General features: G+C 42.0%; 1 protein-coding gene across 9 annotated transcripts in view; it reads right to left on the bottom strand.

Moving 5' to 3' along the window:
- Positions 1-19,678, bottom strand: part of LOC147701201 (sialoadhesin-like) — a 473,651-nt gene that overhangs the window by 168,756 nt on the left and 285,217 nt on the right. For 8 of the 9 annotated variants that reach the window (XM_086929948.1, XM_086929946.1, XM_086929952.1 and 5 more), the window contains one exon: positions 3,352-3,618. The exons of the other annotated variant lie outside the window; for it this stretch is intronic. In XM_086929948.1, the coding sequence (XP_086786074.1) occupies positions 3,352-3,618 (267 nt within the window). The remainder of the gene's footprint in view (positions 1-3,351; positions 3,619-19,678) is intronic. 9 annotated transcript variants of the gene reach the window in all.

Genomic DNA, 19,678 nt, shown 5'->3' with positions numbered 1-19,678 from the left:
GAGAAGGATCCTGGGATGCATTCCTTAGGGATGGTAGAGGTGACTGAGGCATTTGGAGAAGGGTGGAAAGAAGAGAGGCTAAACAATCTGAGGGGAAAGTGGTTGAAGAAACTGTGGGGAAATGGGAGTCTGGGGAATGTTGTGGGGATTATGTGTGGTCTTTTACCCCTGGTATGCATTTGGCGGGAAACAACCATTACAACACAGACATTACAACGCAACAGCCTTTACATCGCATGCCATTACAACGCAGCCATTACAACACAGCCATTATGACGCATGTCACTACAACACATGCCATTACAACGCATGTCACTACAATGAATACAATTACAATGCATTATAAGGTAAATAATGGGGAATAGTATTTTTTAACCCTACACTATCCAACACTTTCCCTACTGTTGCACTCACTGGAGTGGGAATAGTAATTTTTACCCCTACACTATCCAACACTTACTCTATTCTTGCCCTAAAAGTCTTATGCATTGTAATGGTATGCATGGTAAATGTAGTTTCTAAAAATGAGGTGAGATGGCATGAGTTATAAAATCATGAGTTGTAATGGATGTTGCGATGTAAAAACCTTGTTGTGAAGGCATGCGTTGTAAATGTTCGTGTTTTGACGTGTCCTATTCGCATTTGGTTGATGGGAGGAAGCCAGAAGTATGGATTTGTCTTCTCTCCACTGTGAACTGCAGTGGGGAGCCTATGACAAAGCAGTGTCATGGCAATCATTTGGGCCTGGACATCAATAGGTTGAAGGTGGTCTGGCTTGGCCTTGGGGGAATGATAGGAGTCAGCTACTATCCATGTTTTGGAAATTGAGAAACCGGATTTGATTGTGGTGCCCCTGGCGGAAATAGATCTACGGCAACAGTCAAGCGCGGAATTACTGAAAATGATTAAGGATTTGTTGGTGGTACCAAGACCAATATGGATGGGGGATGATGAAAATAGCATCCAGTGATAAGGCTAGGAAGGAGGTGAACAGGGAGGTGGCTGGTCCGAGGGTTGGGGGCGGAGGGGGGGCGGAAGGTGGGATGGGGGGGCAAGGAGCGGCTGGAGAGCCTGACTTAGCTGTACAAAGAAGTTTAATAACGTGTTCATACGCAGTATGAAGGAAGGCAGAAACAGTGGCTGGTGGTCACTGGCCTGGTTTTTAGCGGGAGTCTGATTACTGTTGATTCCATAGCCGCCAGTAGGCATATAGCTGCTAATATCTTGATTCAGGGCAAAGGCGCCATATATGTCACAAACCTTTTGGCAAGAGAAAGATGCTAAAGTGTTACACAAGGACTGATTGAGGGAGCAATTCTTTTTTTCTGGCAGTTCTGTAAGTTTTTGGAATGCAGTGGATTGATTTTTAGGGTAGTTCTTAGTTGATTTGAATATATCTGTGTAGTAATTGGATTTAGCTTTGGAGAGCATCTTTTTGTAATTTGTGATCGTTTCTCTATAGGCAACTTTTACCGAAACAGCATAGTGCTGCCTCCAGCCCTTCTCTTGATGGCGACAATGCCGTTTTTCTACTCTATGGGCCAGATGTATGATGGGATTTAGCATGCACAAACAGGTTTGCGACCCATTTGCGCCTTCATTTATTGGTTCTGGGGAACTGGACGTACAGTATGAAAGTGATGAAAGCTCTGGATGAATGGACTAGCCAGAGGTGAATGGAGAACGGGGTGGGTAATTATTAGGGGTGGGTATATGGGTCAGAGAGTTACTATTAGAACACTTGGTTATTGTGTACAGTGAAGCCAAAGGGGGTTACCAATGTAAGCTCTGCTTGCTTAAAATAAAACTGCACAGCCAAAGTGCAGTATTCTGTTAAGGTACAGCTGTGTGATATATAATGTGCAACACTTCTGTGGCCAGATACCTGAGAGCCTTGCTGGTCACTATAAATCCATTCACAACACTCAATGGGGTTGGTCTGGAAGGTGTAGTAGATAGAAAAGGAGAAATTGCTCTTTTTCTAGGTGTCCCCTCACTCACCAAGGTTGCCCCATGGTGACATGCTTCATCATTGGGGCCATCCCAGTCCTCTACGGGCTGGGGCGTGCTGCGACTTGCGAATTACGTAGGAACACTTATAAATGACTATGTGTGGTGCAGATGTGATAGTGGAGTGGACTAAGTGATGTATTTAAAAATGCATGCACTAATTATGGATTGCAGCAATTATTTAATTTATTAAAAAGAACTCATTACAGAGCTAAGGAGTGGCGAACACAGGGCTGGTCCCTGTGTAGTCCCGAAGAAGTGCTTGGGGTATGCACGAAACATGTTGACGACAGGAGTTGATAGGCACACCTTAACACATTACGTTTAGGGACCCCAATTCTTCCACCCCATTTTTAATACTACCATCTAGAGGCAAGAATAAAGTCTATTGAAAACCTACTGGACAGGTATTTTTAAATACATCACTTAGTCCACTCCACTATCACATCTGCACCACACATAGTCATTTATAAGTGCTCCTACGTAATTCGCAAGTCGCAGCACGCTCCAGCCCGTAGAGGACTGGGATGGCCCCAATGATGAAGCATGTCACCAAGGGGCAACCCTGGTGAGTGAGGGGACACCTAGAAAAAGAGCAATTTCTCCTTTTCTATCTACTATGACTTTCCAGACCAACCCCATTGAGTGTTGTGTATGGTTTTATAGTGACTAGCAAGGCTCTCAGGTATCTGGTAACAGAAACATTATTTTATATGTATTATTTGGAGGGTGAGCCTTAGCCTTTTTCCTCCCTCTGACTCCCTCTCTTTAGTATTCAACACTTCTGTGGCTCATGCTGAAGATACATTTCTTCTTCAAAGATTCCCAAAATGACCATTGTTCGCATCCCATAACTGTGTGAACCGACCTTTTTGCAGGTTTGTGGAATCGTTATTTTTAAATATCTGTGCAGGTGCAGTGCAGTCAGAGCCCCAGTCATCCCTTAGGGAGAAGTAAGAAAATCCCACGCCTAAAAGCATGCGAGTCCAATCACAGTGTTGTAAGTAAAACTAGTAAACTACATCAATGTTTTAAAACAAAATGCAAACATGAGAGCCGAGATTGCTGTAAGTTTTTTTTCAATTCTGAGAGCAAAAAATGGAAGCATCAGTCATTTGGATTTGCAAGACTAAACTTTGGAAACCTTGCGAGGGACAGAAAAGAGATGGTTTTCATATATGAATGACTTAGATTCCAAAACTGATGGTTAGAACGTAAGCATGATTCAATCCGTGGAAGTTTTATAAGTTATGACTAAATATATGGAGATCGCTTTTTCTGCTTTCAAACCATCTGAACAGACCTATCCCGAGTGATCTGTTTAGTGTTTGTGTCACTCACGTTGAATGTTTAGATGCAGTGGTGGTGACTCTCCCGTCCCCACGTCATTGGTCGCGGTGCAGATGTAGGGTCCGCTGTCCCAGCTGATGTTCTTCAGGGTGAGCAGTGGCGCATAGCCCAGAGTGGGGGTCTTGAGTGGACCCTCGAACCAGCCATAGGTCTCTGCTTCGGGATTTCCTCGACTAGAACACAATAATGTCACAGTGTCCCCTTCTTTAATAGTTTTACGATAAAAAAACTCAGCAGCGGTGGTGTTCTTGGGGGCATCTGTGTAACAAAAAGACACAGTTAAAACACTAAAAATGATCAGTCCTACCTGTGATAAGTGCTATGTAGGGGCGATCTGTGTAAAGGTTACAACTTAGAAGCAGGAATGAAGCCTTCTACTGAGAGGGCTGAAAAGGAGGCCCTGCCTTGTTCTGCTGCGCCTGGGGGAATCAGGGCCCTGTAATGTCACCAGGAGTGAGTGCACCTCTCACACATTTGTGATCCACATTCAAAGGTCACCTTCCTCGTCCCCTCTCTTCAACGAGATCTCACACCAAGGAAATTTCATTATTGATTCCAAGGCTTCCCTTTCCATCTTTTCTTCTTTCCACTCTCCCCCGTTTCTAAGCTTCTCTCTTTCTCTTCTCATAATACCAACACATTCTTTCTCTTACACTCACTCTCGCTCTTTCTCCTGCTTTACTTCACTTTTTCGATGAGTCTTTGTACCTCTCGGTCTCCCTTTCATTCTTACTTTCTCTCTCTCTGTGTCACCATGCTCTGTCTGGCTGCCTTCCTTTACCCTTCTATTACAATCCATCAGTGCCTGCTCTCAAGTTCCCTTTCTGTGTCTTTCAGTTTTTTTATTCCATGTCTAACTTACATTTCTTACGTTTTCTGTTTTGACCGTGTTTCTAAACTCACGTTCCTTACTATCTTCCACCTTTAATTTCAGTGCCCTATTTTTATATTTCGTGTTGTTTTATTTGATCTGCCTTTCTACTTCGGTATTGTCGCTCTTCCTAGCCAGTTTATTTAATCACTCCTTTTTCCCCTTTCACATTGTTTCCCTTATCCTAAATCCTTACAAGTTTCCCTATTTTTATGTTCAGAATTTCATTAGAATTTCACTTTTCTCTCACTCATTTCCCCTTGTGCAACTTTGCCTATTTCTTTCTCTCTTCATTTGTTTCTAGTTATTTATTTGGCTCCAGCATCACACTGTAAACAAGCAGTATTATAACAAGCAGTATCAGGACGTTAGAAACTAGCAACTGTTACTTATAATCCATTGTATCTTGATATTTTTATGATATCATTTTTAGAATCACATTTGGTCCCTACTAAATATTACTTTTAATGTAACACAATTCATTGAAAGCACCAGGCAAATCAATGCTTTTCCACTCATCGCTCCACACAACACACCCATATGTTCACGTTCAAGGCATTGTCAGTTGTGGTTGTCAGAGACCTAGTTCAGTTCATAAAAAAAACACTCAAAAAGACAATGTGCCCCCTCTTGAAATTCTCATCCACTCATAATGACTATATGTTCCCATTGAAATCCTAAAGTCCCGCAGCCACTCATGAAGACGAAGGGCTACCTCTGAAATCAATAAATCATTGAGACACCCATAAAGACAACGTGCTCCTCTTGAATTCCCTCAATCGAGTACTGCTAACGCCATTTCCCAACACGGAGAGGGCTTTTTTCACACAATGGTCTTTCCAGAAAATTGGATAGATTCCTCCAGTAGAAGAGAAAGCCGTTCTAGACCCTGCTAGAATATATGCATATCACCCACCACGTCATTATGTTGGAAATAATAGCAAAATAGCCAGATTTGTACGTGGAATCTTTTCTTCTTTATAGGGCACTGGTGCTACCTTTCTAGGGTGATGCTATATGAGTACATATACATCCATATAACCCAGTGACTAAAACAGTCAATGCAAAATTACTTCCATGCGTCTATGAATTCAACGACAGCACTGAGAAACAGACTAACTTGGGAGTTGTAAAAGCCTCCCCATCACAGACAGCGACGCTGTTAAAAGATTTCAGCACATTGTTCATAAAGCAATAATTACTATCTTCGTGTGCTTGGGATTCGTCAACACCTCTATTGTCTGATTCTCATCCTATTTCTCCAATTGACACTTAAGCCAATATGCATCCACCAAATCTAGCAGCTACCAGTAACATGTAGAGTTCCACAAGGATTCATCATCTCCCCTGTGGTGTTCAACTTCATCAATCCAAGGACAATGTAGAAGACAAATTTCATTAAAGAAAGAGAATTCATATCATTAATTCAGTTTTAGTGCATTTCTTCTATTATGACATGTACCTTAACTTTGGAAGAACATCTGAGAAACCAAAGAATTGGAGTATGTTTATTAATGTTTGTGTGATGTCAAACCCCTCTTATTTGTATAATGTTGTGGCTCAGGAGAATGTAGATAGAGGGATTATACTGAATTCATAGAGGCATAGTACTGAAAGGGTCTCTGCAGTAGAGGGCCATTTTCCACAGTCTATCACCTAAGCAGGGAAGCCCATCTAGGTATTGATTAATCTCACCTGGTGTTTGGCTGGAGGTGTTGGACTTGACCCGTTTTGCAGCGCACAATCATTTTACCATCATCTCTCCTATTTTTGCTGAATTCTTTTTTGTTGGCCTAATGCTTTTTTGCACTTTAACACTGCTAACCAGTGCTAAAATGAGTGTGCTCTCCCCTTTAAATATGGCAAAATTATCTTACACCTGATTGGCATATATGATTTCATTAAAAGCCCTGTGCAGAGTGGTACACCATATACCCAAGGACTATAAATTAAATGATGCTAGTGGGCCTGAAGCTTTAAGGTAGTCCCCATGTAGTCCATAGGGAAGGGTGCCTTGTAATTGTGAAACACTCCTAAATGTGTTTTCACTACTGTGGAGCTTCTCTCCCATTAAATATCAATGGGTTACATTATTACATTTAGTAAGTGCTAACTTTTGACTGGAAACAAGTCAAAGTTTTAAGTTTGGTGTCTAACAATTGTACATTCAAATGTAAGGCACCTTATTATATCATGCAAACATAATTCCAAACAACCTATACAAAAAACATATAGTACATAACTGAAAAGTGATATCACTTAGAACCAGTTTGATATTTAACATTAAAATGAGGTTAAAATTATTAGCGGTGTTTGGAAAATGAACCTCTTGTTCAAATTGTCCTTTGAGGGTTATGGAAAACACTGTTGAGGAAGGTCTTCTAAGATTGCTTCTAAATGCCCATAACCCACCAGCCCATCATATACCAACACCCTCTGTGTCTGTTGAGGTGCAAGAGAAAGCAACTCAAGAAACTGAATAAAAATTAGGATAAGATCATGAGAGCTGCAAATCAGATTTCCACGATCAAAAATGTTTTCCAACCCACAAAAAAATAGATCAGTGTATAACCAGAGTCAGCCCATACCGCGAATCGTCAGAATGTGGACAAAGGAGCACTCTCTCAAGACCCTCGTGTTTTGTCATCTACTTAAAAAACAACCAGAATACATATTCCTGAAAGGCCGGAGATCGGCAATGCAGACACAACCAGCCTACAGGCACCTGCAGCACAAGAAGCACAATCTAAATCAGTTCCACCACTAATTGAGGCGGTTCGTGGGACCCTTTGTGATACAGGCCCTTCTCAAGCCCCAAGCTGACATGACTCCACATGGACCTCAGGCCCATTACCATCAAAAGAACCAAATTACACACAGCTAGCTCCCTCAAGGTTGTATTCCAATGCTGTCTACCTCAGACCACTACTTTACCAACACAGCACCTGTACACACTTTCATCCCTCAAACAGGAGTTTGATCCACCCCAGCACAACGCATAATAATATATCTCATGACGCCTCCACTTCATTGACACTCTCGCACCCTTAGTACACCTCCAAAGGCAATAACAATATCTTAGAATTGAGGTTATATAGTTAACTCTTCGTCTCTCACCCAAACCTCTCCCATTTAAAATCTAACAACATAACAGCTATCGAGTTCATTCCCTTAAATATATTGCTTCACAAGAAAGTAATTGCAGTGACTTGGTCCACTCAGCAGTCAACACAATATGTGCAAATTGCAAAGTTTTAAAGAGTGGGTCATATTAGTAACACTTCCAACAAAGCCCCAATACCCAAAAGTCTCAGTGGGGTTGATAAAGCTCCAAGAATATATTTTTTTCTTAGAAATGCAGTTGGTCCCCTCACTCCATGAGCCGTCACCAATTCACAAACATTAATCATTTCTATTCACAACCAAGCAGAGTGATGCTGCAAGTTCACTATTCCACTAGTAGAAAACCCTCAGGAGAAATGAGGATGGCTGGCTGCTACCCTGACCACAACATCATCCAGCTAACTTTCATTTAAAAGACAAACCAGTCTAACCCCAAATCCAAGGAATTAGGCCCAATCTATATCATCCCTAATTTCTTAGAATGTGGCTGCCCTAGAAAATCTCCTAATGGACTCTATGTCATGTACTTTTTCACATCCCCTGATATTATTATATATATCCAGGAATCATGGTGTGATGTGGAGCCCCAATTGAAGGCTATTACGAGTTTTTTTCTCCTGCCACCAGGCAGTTTACCAAGGGCCACACAATGGGTGGCCTGTCTATCTTTGTATCTTCCCGTTAGGACTTTGTGAACTTTGAGCAGACCACTGGACATCACATCTTTTTATACGTGGAAGTTAAAAATTGGAGCCACACCTCCATAAAGAGCAACTCATTCTTGCTAAATGTGTACATTAATCAGACAGACCCAGGGAAAGAGCAAAAGATGAAGGAGCTGGACCATTTAATTTTGGATACAAGGCTCAATCATCCCAAAGTCCATTTCCTTTTGACCAGAGAATTTAATCTAAATCTGCTACACAACTCTCTTCGCAACCCCTTTGAAGAAATAGCTGGTTCTCGGTGGCTGATTCCATCACAGGTAACAATTCCACAAATAACAGATTCTATCGAACACACTCTGTTAGCTGCCTTAGAGGGTATGTCCATTCAAGCACTGACTGGTCTCTTTCCAGAAGTTCAACCATCTCATTTCACATATTTTTTCCAGAAAGATTAGCTGTTTTAGATTATAACTTCTACTCAATGTCACTGTTCAGTGTGACTAAGTCTTTCTCTATCACCTTGTGCTGTGAAAGCGACCATATGCCACAGAGCAGCTTATACAAAAATGCAGCAACAAGCACAACATTTTACAGTCCGTTGGTTCAAATGTCACCTACCAAAATTAGAAAGGAATTAAATGGAACTCAGAAGTTGCAGTGAATTACCTTTCCAGGAAAACAACTTTTCTTAATCAGAGTACCCCTTTGTGGCATATTATTCATAACTGGGAAGGAACCCTTTCTAAAACACCTTCTATGTGCTCCTGTTAGCAACCAGCAGTTTTGCCCAACATCAAGGTCCATCAGACCCGTCCCACCGCAAACTTGTTTTACAAAAGATCTTGAAATCTTGAAAAGATCTATGAACAAAATGATTAGATTGATCAAACGGGTTCCAGTACGGTCTCCCATGCCAAACTACACAGCTTAACCCCTTCGAGGCTAATGACGAGCTGGGCTCGTCATGGCGCTTACCTGTCGTGCGCGGATGACAAGGCCAGCTCGTCATGTAACGCGGTAATTTCAAATCTGCCGCGCACAGCGGGAAAAGCCGCCGCAGCGATGCGGTTAAGCTGCAGATTCAATCAACAAATTTGGCAAGCAAAACAGAAATATGAGGACGCACTCCAGATCGAGCTTTTTCTGCCCTGCCAAAATAAAATCTCTAAGAAGTTCTGGCTCATATATCAGCAGAGAGACAGAAACTGTTAAAAAATAAATAATAAATACCACCTCTGAATATTGGGCCGTTCGCATCAGCACTCGTTATAAACTAAGCGAGAATGCTTCAACTTGCAATACAGCTACAGTAAGCCCAGCCTTTCACATGAGAAGTCTGAAGCAACCTTAGGACAAATCAAACCTATATGCATCAATCATCACGGGCAAAATAATAGCAACCTTGATCCAGAAAGGTTGAGCCAATGGTGTCCTGAAGTCAAAAGAGTATTCCCACCGCAGTATATAAGCAAGCTGCTGAGCTCTAGTCCCTGCCAATGGAAATATTGTTCATACCCAGCCTCGATACGGATTCCAACCCCTCGTCATGGCAAGGATTGATAGTGCACCCATCTCCATAAAGGGACCAGTGGCGAACCATGACAAACTATTGTCGCATTGCCCTCTTGGATGTTGAAGCCAAATATTTCACCTCCATACTACTGGAAGGTCTGGAAGCATGGGCAAGCTTGAAAAACTTGATTTCTCTCAATCAAACCAGTTTTAGACCCAATTTGGGCAACACATACAACCTTGTGGCCATCAGGATGCTGGTGGCAAAGCAGACATGGAAACATCAGCTTCTTTATTGGTGATTTGTAGATTATAAAAAGGAGTTTGATCATGTCAACCACCAGCTGCTCTCGTCCAAGCTCGAAGGCTGGTACATCCCTGAAGCAATATTTTGCGTCATCCAATTACTTTATTCTGTCACTTGGGCCACAGTAAAACTGGGAAATAATACAGTAGTCTCCAAAAAGATAAAAATTCAACAAGTTGTCAAACAAGGGTGCCTTTTAGTCCAGGCCCTCTCTTAAGTGCGATTTGGCACCTACTTTGGATTCTGCAATCAGCCATGCCCCAGAACTGGCAAATTGCCCTATTACCTCATTGCTCTATGCTGATGATGTAGTCCTGTTAAGCCAAACGGCAATGGTGCTTTAACGGCTGATCAATATTTGACTCAAACACAGCAGGTCAGATGGAATAACGGTAAATCTTTGGAAAAAAAATATAATATTTGGCTGGAAAAGGAAAAAATCTGGTGCCAGGCACTTGTGCAACAGATGCCTGATTACATCAAAAAATACAAATATTTGGGATGCTGTCTGGACGACAAAGTAGACCATTTAATCCATCTCAAATCACTAAAAACCAAATGTGTCTCATTACAAATTGTCACTTTTTGATCAAACAAGGGACATGGACAATACCGGCTTGTGTCAATTTCATCCTGAATGATGCTATCCCATAAGTCATCGCCAGTCTGATAAAAGTTGTATACAGACCAGACAAATTATTAAGGCACTCAGCCATATGCTCAATCCCTCTAGGGTCTTAGGGGGTAATATCCTGATGTGCGCCCAAAGTCTGAATCTCTGCCCCTATGTCGTTTGAGTAAGCAAGCTGAACATGAAAAAGGAGGCCAGGGCCTTTATGTGTGTTGTCTAAACTTTTAGATTTTCTAAACCACCTCCCATGTCCTTTGTTTTCTTGCTAATGGGGAAACAGTATGTTCAGTCTGCTGCTGGGCAAAACCTGTTAATATCAAGCAGGGGTCACTCTTGTATTGTTCCATTTCCCACTGACCCCCGCTGAATTTCACCTATCCTGTTTTTTTAGTTTCCCACTGCCCGGCATCTGTTGATAGTAAAAGTAGCTCCCAGTATTGCTGCTATGATCCTTTATTGTTTTACAGCACGTGGCACTTCATGATTTAGCACTTTAAGTGCAATTCGTGGCCTCAGTCCGTTTTCTCTTCCCAGGTTGTATTAATAGCAATTAAATGCTGTTATGTCTGGTTTTAGCAGCCTTAAATCAATAACTGTTGCACAATAACCTCCGTTTTTAACAAGTTGTTTACAACTTCCACCCTTTCCCTGTGATTTTTGTTTTCCCTGGCATTCACGGATCTCTCCTTTTTATCCCGATGCTGGCAAATGAACCCATTGGCTCTCTTGTCTTATCTATTTCTTGTATTGTCAGCAATTGCACGAGACACTTTATGAACTGCCATTTTATCTTAATATTTTAGTCTCTGACCAATCTCCTTTTATATAAGTGCTTTTATGGTGATAAAATACCATTATGCCGAGCTCTACAAGCTTCAAATTAACAGGAGCTGCAATAGAATCACTCTTAGTAGATTGACCAATTTTCCTTTATTGAAGTGTATTTGCAGTGATTAGTTATCATTATGCTTAGTTCTAGAAGCAGTAAACAAACTACAGCTACATTTGAATCATCGAGAGTAGATTAGTACAGTTTGTGTGCTCCTTCTTTCGCCATAACATGTTGGATTCCATAATGAGCACATTAAGTTGGACTTATTTTGTTTCTTAGTATTCGTAGCAATTTTGCTGCTAAATGTCTGGATTGTTGTAATTTTCTTGTTTACAATATGAAGTTATGCATCACAGATGTCTCAACCTTCTATGAATGAACTGTGTTTTTATGATGATATTGCTTTTTATGTACTGTGTTTACTTTTTACATTATTATTTCTTGCAGCTGCCACTTTAATGGACTTCATTGTGTAGATAAAGGATTTTAAATCTTATCCCCAATTGGCATATTTAATTTATTTAAACATCTCTAGTAAAGTGTGCTATCTGTGACCAGGGCCTATAAATTAAATGCTATTAGTGAGCAAAGATCTGGGTTTAAACCATAGTTTTTTCTTTTGCACTCCTCATCAGCCAGGCTGGCTTGAATCCAGTTTCACAGTGAGCACGGCACCCAGGTCTGGCTTTGCCCTTTCCACTTAGGGCGACAAAAGCAAAAAGAACAAATGATGGACAGAATGCTGAATAATGCAAACACTCACCCCCAGTCCCAAAGATCTGGGTTTAATTAATTGTTTTTTTGCTCACCACGCCACCCTAATTTGGATCCATCCATATGCAAATCAGTCATGAACCTGCTCCTCATGGGAACAGTCCACCCTGAACTGCTGAACTGCAAGCAAGGTCTTCCCTAGACAGGGAACAAGCACCCTGGGACCGGTTTTGGGGTATCCATACAAGGCAGTTTTTCAGGGGACCCTGAGTGGGTTCTGTAAACTGCCTGCCCTCCATCACGGTCGGCCTGAACTTTTGATTTGTACTGGTCGATGGCGACCTCAAGTATCCTTTTGGCCTTTATTGACATCTAATCACTGCTTTCAAATGTAATCATTAAAAACTCACATCTTATGTCCTACTTAATGGATGTTTGTCATTATAGTCTTGTTTTGCTCAGATAAATATTCTCTATTGTTCGAAACTGATGTGGAGTCTTTTGTGGTGTTTTCACTGTGTTACTGTAGTTAAAGTTTGCACAAATACTTGACACATTGTCTCTTAACTTAAGCCTAACTGCTCTGTGCCCAGCTAGCAGAGGGTGAACACAGGTTAAATTAGGTTGTGTAACTGACTTAACCTGGCTAGAGGTGTTGCCCTATGCATCCACCCCCAGGCCCAGTAGTGGTAGGGGACCCTGTTAGTAACCCCTTAGTTACCTCTCCACCACCCTTTGCTATTGGGTTTAACGCCTTGAAAGGGGGGATGGACAGGCAACTCCTAATATGCTCTGCAGTTTAGCAGTAGCACTGCCAGCATATTAGTGTTCCTGACTGCTGTGCCATTTCCACAGGATCCTGGATCCTTGGCGGACACAGAGGTCCTGTGGCAGTCTGACTGCCACACTCCTAACACTGTGGATGGTCCCTCAGTGTGACGGTGGTTAACTGCCACCATGAGTGCAGTGGTCCTGTGGACTGCTATACTTGTAATAAGGCCCTAGGTCTGAATGTGGAAATCTTCACTAGGACGTTGTCTAGCATCTCCTCGGCAAGAATGCCTTCACTTCGGACACTGCCTGCAGCATTGCCTTACTTAATGTCTACCTTCTCAGAGACTTTTTCTTCAGTCCAAAAGTAAATGCCAACTTGGTCCAATCCACTTTTTATATCCGACACGCGCTCCATCTCTGTCAGGCAATATTTTTGACTTTGACCCAGTCTTGAACGACTAGATGTCCGCAGTTGGAGCATTGATCTTTTAGATGCTAGTGCTTACCTTAAAGTTCAAAAATGTATATCTCTGGTTCTACTGATTGGGTTTTTCTTGTTTTGATGCCAAATAATTTATTAAAGTTTACTATATTTTTCCAAATTGGTGTGATTTTTCTTGTGTTGTGTTTCTCACTTTATTACTGTTTTTGTGTTGCAGAAATACTTTACATGTTGCCCCTAAATTAAATAAATGTTTGGTAAAGATAAAACTAAACAGTAAACCATTACAATTCCTTGATTGCAGGGGTATAGTATCTCACAATCAATTCAATTAAGTCACATATAATAGACAGACTACGGATGAGGTTGCAATGGACAGACAGGTTGGTCTGCTTCTCAGGAGTTTCCCTCTAGGCTCCACATTCCACTGTAATCCACATGGCTGTCTTCATTCCACATACTCTTCTATCCCTTCTGAACCACAGCCCATGCACTGTACTAGCCACCATCCTCACCCTCCTCTACCCAATGATATGTCTTAACCCTTATCACCCTCCATATTCTTGCATCACTTGTACATTAATTCTATCCTCATCGTCCCTGACATCTCTGTTACTGTCAGTCAACATACACTTCCACTCCTTTGCTCAATCACCAAAACCACAATTTCTGCACCCTCTCCCCTTTTATGTTAACCACAACTGGAGCCTACCCTCTTCTCAGCTTTGCTGTCGCACCACCCACTTCCACAATCAAGTCGACACACCTCCCTTCAACACTCCCATCTAAAAAGCCTGTCCCCTCCTCATCAATTAACCTTACTCCCTCCCAACCATCCTAGCTCTTCCATACCCTCACCCACCTGCTCCCACTCCCTTTGCCCATCTCAACACTCTAGTTAAAATAAGACTGTCTGAGTCTTCATAAGGCTGAGTACCTCCAAATCAAATAAACTTACTTGAGACAATAGTGAAAGTCAAAACAATAAAGGTTTATTTAAAATTGTTGACACGAGGGGTGAGCCGAGACCACACCTGCACGCGTATGCGATACCGACCGTTTGGCGGTTCAAAGCGTCCCAGTACAGAGACAGGGAACGATACACGTGAAGCAGTCTTCCACGGGGGCCGGGTAGGCTCATCACAGAAGGCCACCTGGTACAATAAGGGAAGACTTTGAAAGGTGCATGTTAAACGCTGACCCACCAAGAAACCCTGAAGAAATCACTGTAAGGCAAAGTGATGAAACATGTCGGTAGACTTTTAATCAGAGTGAGCTAACAGCACAGAATAAAGTCATGAGTTGCCAGTTAGTCTTACTCTTTTTATAGTGGTATTTTTTGGTTTTTCACTTAATTGGGCACGGAAATATCACACTGGGTCTTCAGCACTCACAACACCTCACGGTTGCCTGACCTATATGCAATTTCTTTATGTTTGTTTTTTTCTCCCATTTCTTTAAGGTTGACAGTAGCCGATGATGAGAAGTGAGGAATCAGGCGAGTACCAGTCTGATACAATCCTCTCCTTGGTGTTGCTTCCGTGAGGCACTGTCAACCTCCCCTCCCCTTTTGTCATGTATGGAAGGGAGGACATATATGTAGCACGGTGGTGGTACTGACATACATACACACGTCTTGGCAACACTGCCAACTGAAAATTACAACGGTGTGTAATACTGTGGATAGAAGATAGATACTCCCTCTACCACAAGAGTAAATTCTTCCTTTTTTAGCCGTTGAGCTGCTCAGGAGCAGGCCATTGTTGTATGAAAAATCATTAAAGAACCCAAAAAGTTTAGTTGGGAAATTAACAATCACATTTCTCAATATTAAATCAAAATTACGCAAGGGGAACAAAATAAGGTATGGTCTACTTCCAAGCAATCAAGCAGCTAGTACCAAAGATATTTATGCAAAAGGACTGACATGGAGTCTACTCTCCACGCAAGTAAGCAAATTAAGTATAAAGCAAATGACAGACTAGTGCAGAGTCTGCAAATAAGTAAGGAAAAAGTCTGACATATATCTCAAAAACATAAGCTTTTATATGGTTTTAGACAGAAAGGCCACCACATTTAGTAGTGAGAGATGACAGTATAAGGTTGTCCTAGCAAAGTATCACATTGAAAAACCAATCACTATCCTAATACATAAGATGCATTCAACAAGAGTTCCATGACAGCCTTCCTTCAGAGGTACACGTATGTACACCATAAACCAATGCTTTCTTGGCCAAATCAATGCACAACCATTGGTGTGACTGTCTTGGGCTGTTTGGATGATAAACCACTAAAAGCAGCATGGCTCTCACCCTAGCTTTCAAACAGCAGACCCGGCCTGCAGAGGACTGCTAGATGGAAACAAGTCGCAGTATAAAGGTGAGGCATTGCAGCAATAACTTTGGAGCACATCACTCTACATCACTATCCATTGGGAAGGGTCGGCAGGGAACCACTAGGTGTTAACAGAAAACAAACCATCAGCCTATCCCTCCTGCTAGTGCACTGAGTATGTTGATGCGCGTGCATTTTAAATAGCAGAAGTCAGTACTGGCTGCCTCCTGCTTGTGGAAAAAAATGTCTTACTAATTTCATGCCATATTAATTTCCTCTACATATATGTACAGTATTGAATTGTGTGTTGATAATAAAGGGATGGGCAATTATTGATCACACACAAACACACACACACACAGGTTCAAGTGCTCAAGAGATGGACTTTGTTCTTTATTTAGTTTCCAACAGAAAGGTAAAGCCCCAGGACATCAGTGCTAAAAGCCTGTCATTGATGTAGTTGGAGCCTGTAATCTCTGATTGCTGGGGAATTCTTGAAAAATTCCCAAATTCGCAATTGCAAACTGAACAGTTTTTTTTTACTTTTTTGTCACAGATGTAGCACCTTTGTAACTGAAATGTAATCCATTCACCACCCCAAAGATCATTCTGTGGGCCCTACTTCTACTCACACAACTTTGAACTAAAAGGCTTCAGTCTGTGACTAAGCTCAATACTATGTATATTCAACTCACACGTCATTGCAATTCTGAGTTACTCCGGGTGCTTTGGTATTCATCCTGCATTCTCACACCTTACTACTCATTCTCATCACTCACCCTTCACTTTCACGTTCACCCTCCACTCACAGCGATCATACTGCTCACCATGCACTCACACCAAGTCACTCTCCTCTTACCCTGCACCCACATGAGCACACCACTCACCCTGCACGCACATGACACTCCACTGCCTTGTCAACTTGTCACTTTCACTGCTAACCCTACACTCACAGCCATCAGACTGAACTCACACTGTTACCCTACACTCACACCATTCTTCCTCCTCTTAACCTGTGCTCACATGACCACACCGCTCACATTGTATTCAGAGCAACCACAATACACTCATCCCTCACCATGAACTCATGCTTTTTACCCTGAACTTACACAAGCATAGCACTTGCACAAGCACACCACTTGCACAAGCACACATCACCCTGCACTCATGTGCCACTTTACTCACAGGTCATTCTCACTGCTCACTTTGCAGTCTCACTCAAGCAAACACATTTCTCACCATGCATTCATTTCTCTCACTCTGCACATCAAATCGCACCCAAACTCATAAGTCACATCACTCACCCTGCAGTCACTCCTCTCACCCTACTCTCACACTGTCACAATGTTCATTGGCATACACATAGGCACGCCTGTCACTCACACAGCTCACACTTCACTCACATCTGCACGCACATCTTCACTCACTTGGGCACAACACTCACCCTGCACTCATAATACAAAACAAAGCACAGCACTCACCCTGGAGTCACACCACTTACCCTTCAATTCCTCCTTTAACATTGCACTCCCACAGACAAACCTCTCAGCCTGCATTCATACAGTCACCCTGTTCATTCTGCCTGCACACAGGGACAATAGTCTGCCCGAACTCATTGGAACATACCACTCACTCTGCACTAACTCCTCTCACAATGCACTTACCAGTCAGTCTCACAGATCACTCTTAATAATTGTCATTCACCGAGCACCACACACAGGCACACCATTCACCCTGCATCTACACCACGCTAACCAATCTATACTCACTCCAATCACTCTGCATGCGCTCCTCTCACCTGACACTTACATGGGCCTTCCTCTCAAATTGCATTCATGCAGGTCTCACAACACTCACATCAGCACATGTTTTACCCTTCACTCGCATTACTCATGCTGCATTCCATCATACTATTCACCATCATCCAGCATTTACATGAGCACACCTCTTACTGTGCACATATAAAAATTGCTCAGCTCTCATGAATCTACACATATTTCTACAAAGGCACCCATAAAAATACCTGTTCTTTCTGTGGTACTAGATGCCTACACAATTCCATCTGCAACAACGGGGCTAGTGCAAGAAGGGAGAGTGGACTGAGATTGTGGATGGCTCGAGAAGGGAGACCAGGGCGGAGGCTTTAGGGTATGGTGGTGGATTGAAGAACGTGTGACAGATTCAACCATTCCTGGCTTTCCATTCACCACAATGCTCCATCCCGAGACATGTAGTTTTCTTTTACATTAAAAGATGGGTCTCAAAAACCCCAAAATGTAATGTGTTACTGAATGAAATCCATGGTTGTCGAAGAAGTCAAGCATTTCATAAGGTTAGTTGGATGTTGTGATACTACATGTTAGAATGCGGATTAGTTCATTTCCAAAATTGTAACTGCTTGATCCAAACGTGAACCCAAATATAAGCCCCACAAATCTATTTTAGGGAAGTGCATTTTTCCTTCACATCACACTTGTAACAAACACTGACAAGGTAATATATTATAATTTTGAATAACGTGTAGAGAATCTGTTTTTATTAAGTTTCACTAAAAGGCAAGGCAGGTAAAGCAACAGGGCAAACTTTTCTGACACAATAAAAGCCAATTTACTAATGGAAGTATGAGTGGCAGTGTGTGTGCGTGACAGAGTACAAAGGGATGAAAGAGCGCAAGAGATGTAGTGAAAATGTGTGTGTGTGTTTGTTATACGTGCAAGTGTGGTGCTAATCTTGCATACTCAAGTTTAATCTTGCCTTTTGGACAAGGGCACTAACGGCTTATGGATGAGAGGTGTTACATATGGCAATCTGCAGGCCCTGACATACTTCTATGAAGACACCATCATTGGCTGTGGGGTCTCTTACTGTCCAACTGAGAAAGCCACTAAGCCCATTATATCCAGCAGCAGGGACACAGAACACACATCACCACGCCTGGCGGAAGGCCCTGACATGATGCACGTAATTCTTAGCATATGGGGTGGATCCATAGCAAAATGTTGGAACTGATATTTGAGGTAACTTTTGTCATCAAATTTCCTATAATCATTACATCGGGGTGTCAATGGCAAAATTCTAACCCTTGTATATACCTGAGGGAATTTTTAGAGGTACCCATGACTGGCTGCAGTATCCATGGAACATTTCTGGCGCTGTCATACTGAATTTACTCATTGACATAAGGGGATCACCCATAAAAAAATAGGGCTGTAGTATAGGGGAAGCTATTTCTGACTTAAGACATTTAAAAAAAATCAGATTTACTCATAGGAAAAGCTGTGCTTCCTTGGTGCATCATGAAAGTACTGGAATATTTCATGAATGCACCATAAGGGTCCGTTGGGTTTTAAAAATTTGATCCCAAAAATATTAAATAATTCTCATTAGAGAAGTCTACTCTCCCTTAAATCGTTTACAAGAAATCTGTTAAATGTTTTACTTGCTGGAATCAAGAGTTGGATGACAAAGTCCCGTCTGAAGCTCAATGACGATAAAACGGAGCTTATGCTCCTAGGCCCTCCAACTCCTTACACCTTAGAGTTGTTATGGCCTCTGAGCATGGGCACAGTCCCCACCCCTAAAGACAACATCAAAAGCCTTGGGGTGTGGATGGATAAATCATTGACCTTCGACACGCAGGCAACCAAAGTCTCTGCGACCTGTTTTGGCCTCCTGAGGATGGTTAAAAGAATCCTTCCACTTCTTCCCTTTGAGGCCAGACAGATAGTTATACAAGGCTTAATTCAATCTCGCCTTGATTTCAACAACGCTCTGTACCTGGGGGCGCCGGAGTACATTTTACAAAAACTGCAGCACCTCAATAAAATCTGGCTTAAGCTTCGTATGTGAAGATATTTTAAATAAATGTAATAATTCATCCTTCAGAGCCCCAACTTTTTCCTGACAGTAGTCCAAACCGTTACAGCTGCACCTAGGGTCTTCAATTTTACTTTTATATAGTAACTGGCTTCAGTATATCGCAAAAGCAAGTAGCAAATCGTATACATCTGGAGGAGCGTCTCTTCTCTACCAGTCCACAAACCTCCCCCCAGTAATCCTTGAAAGTATTGGACTACTGCAGCCCAGTAATACATTTTTAATACTGGAACC

This window comes from Lissotriton vulgaris, chromosome 7 (genome assembly GCF_964263255.1).
Source record: "Lissotriton vulgaris chromosome 7, aLisVul1.2, whole genome shotgun sequence".
Taxonomy (NCBI): Eukaryota; Metazoa; Chordata; class Amphibia; order Caudata; family Salamandridae; genus Lissotriton; species Lissotriton vulgaris.
Note: the sequence above shows the minus strand (reverse complement) of the source record. Positions and strands in the feature narration are given on the sequence as shown.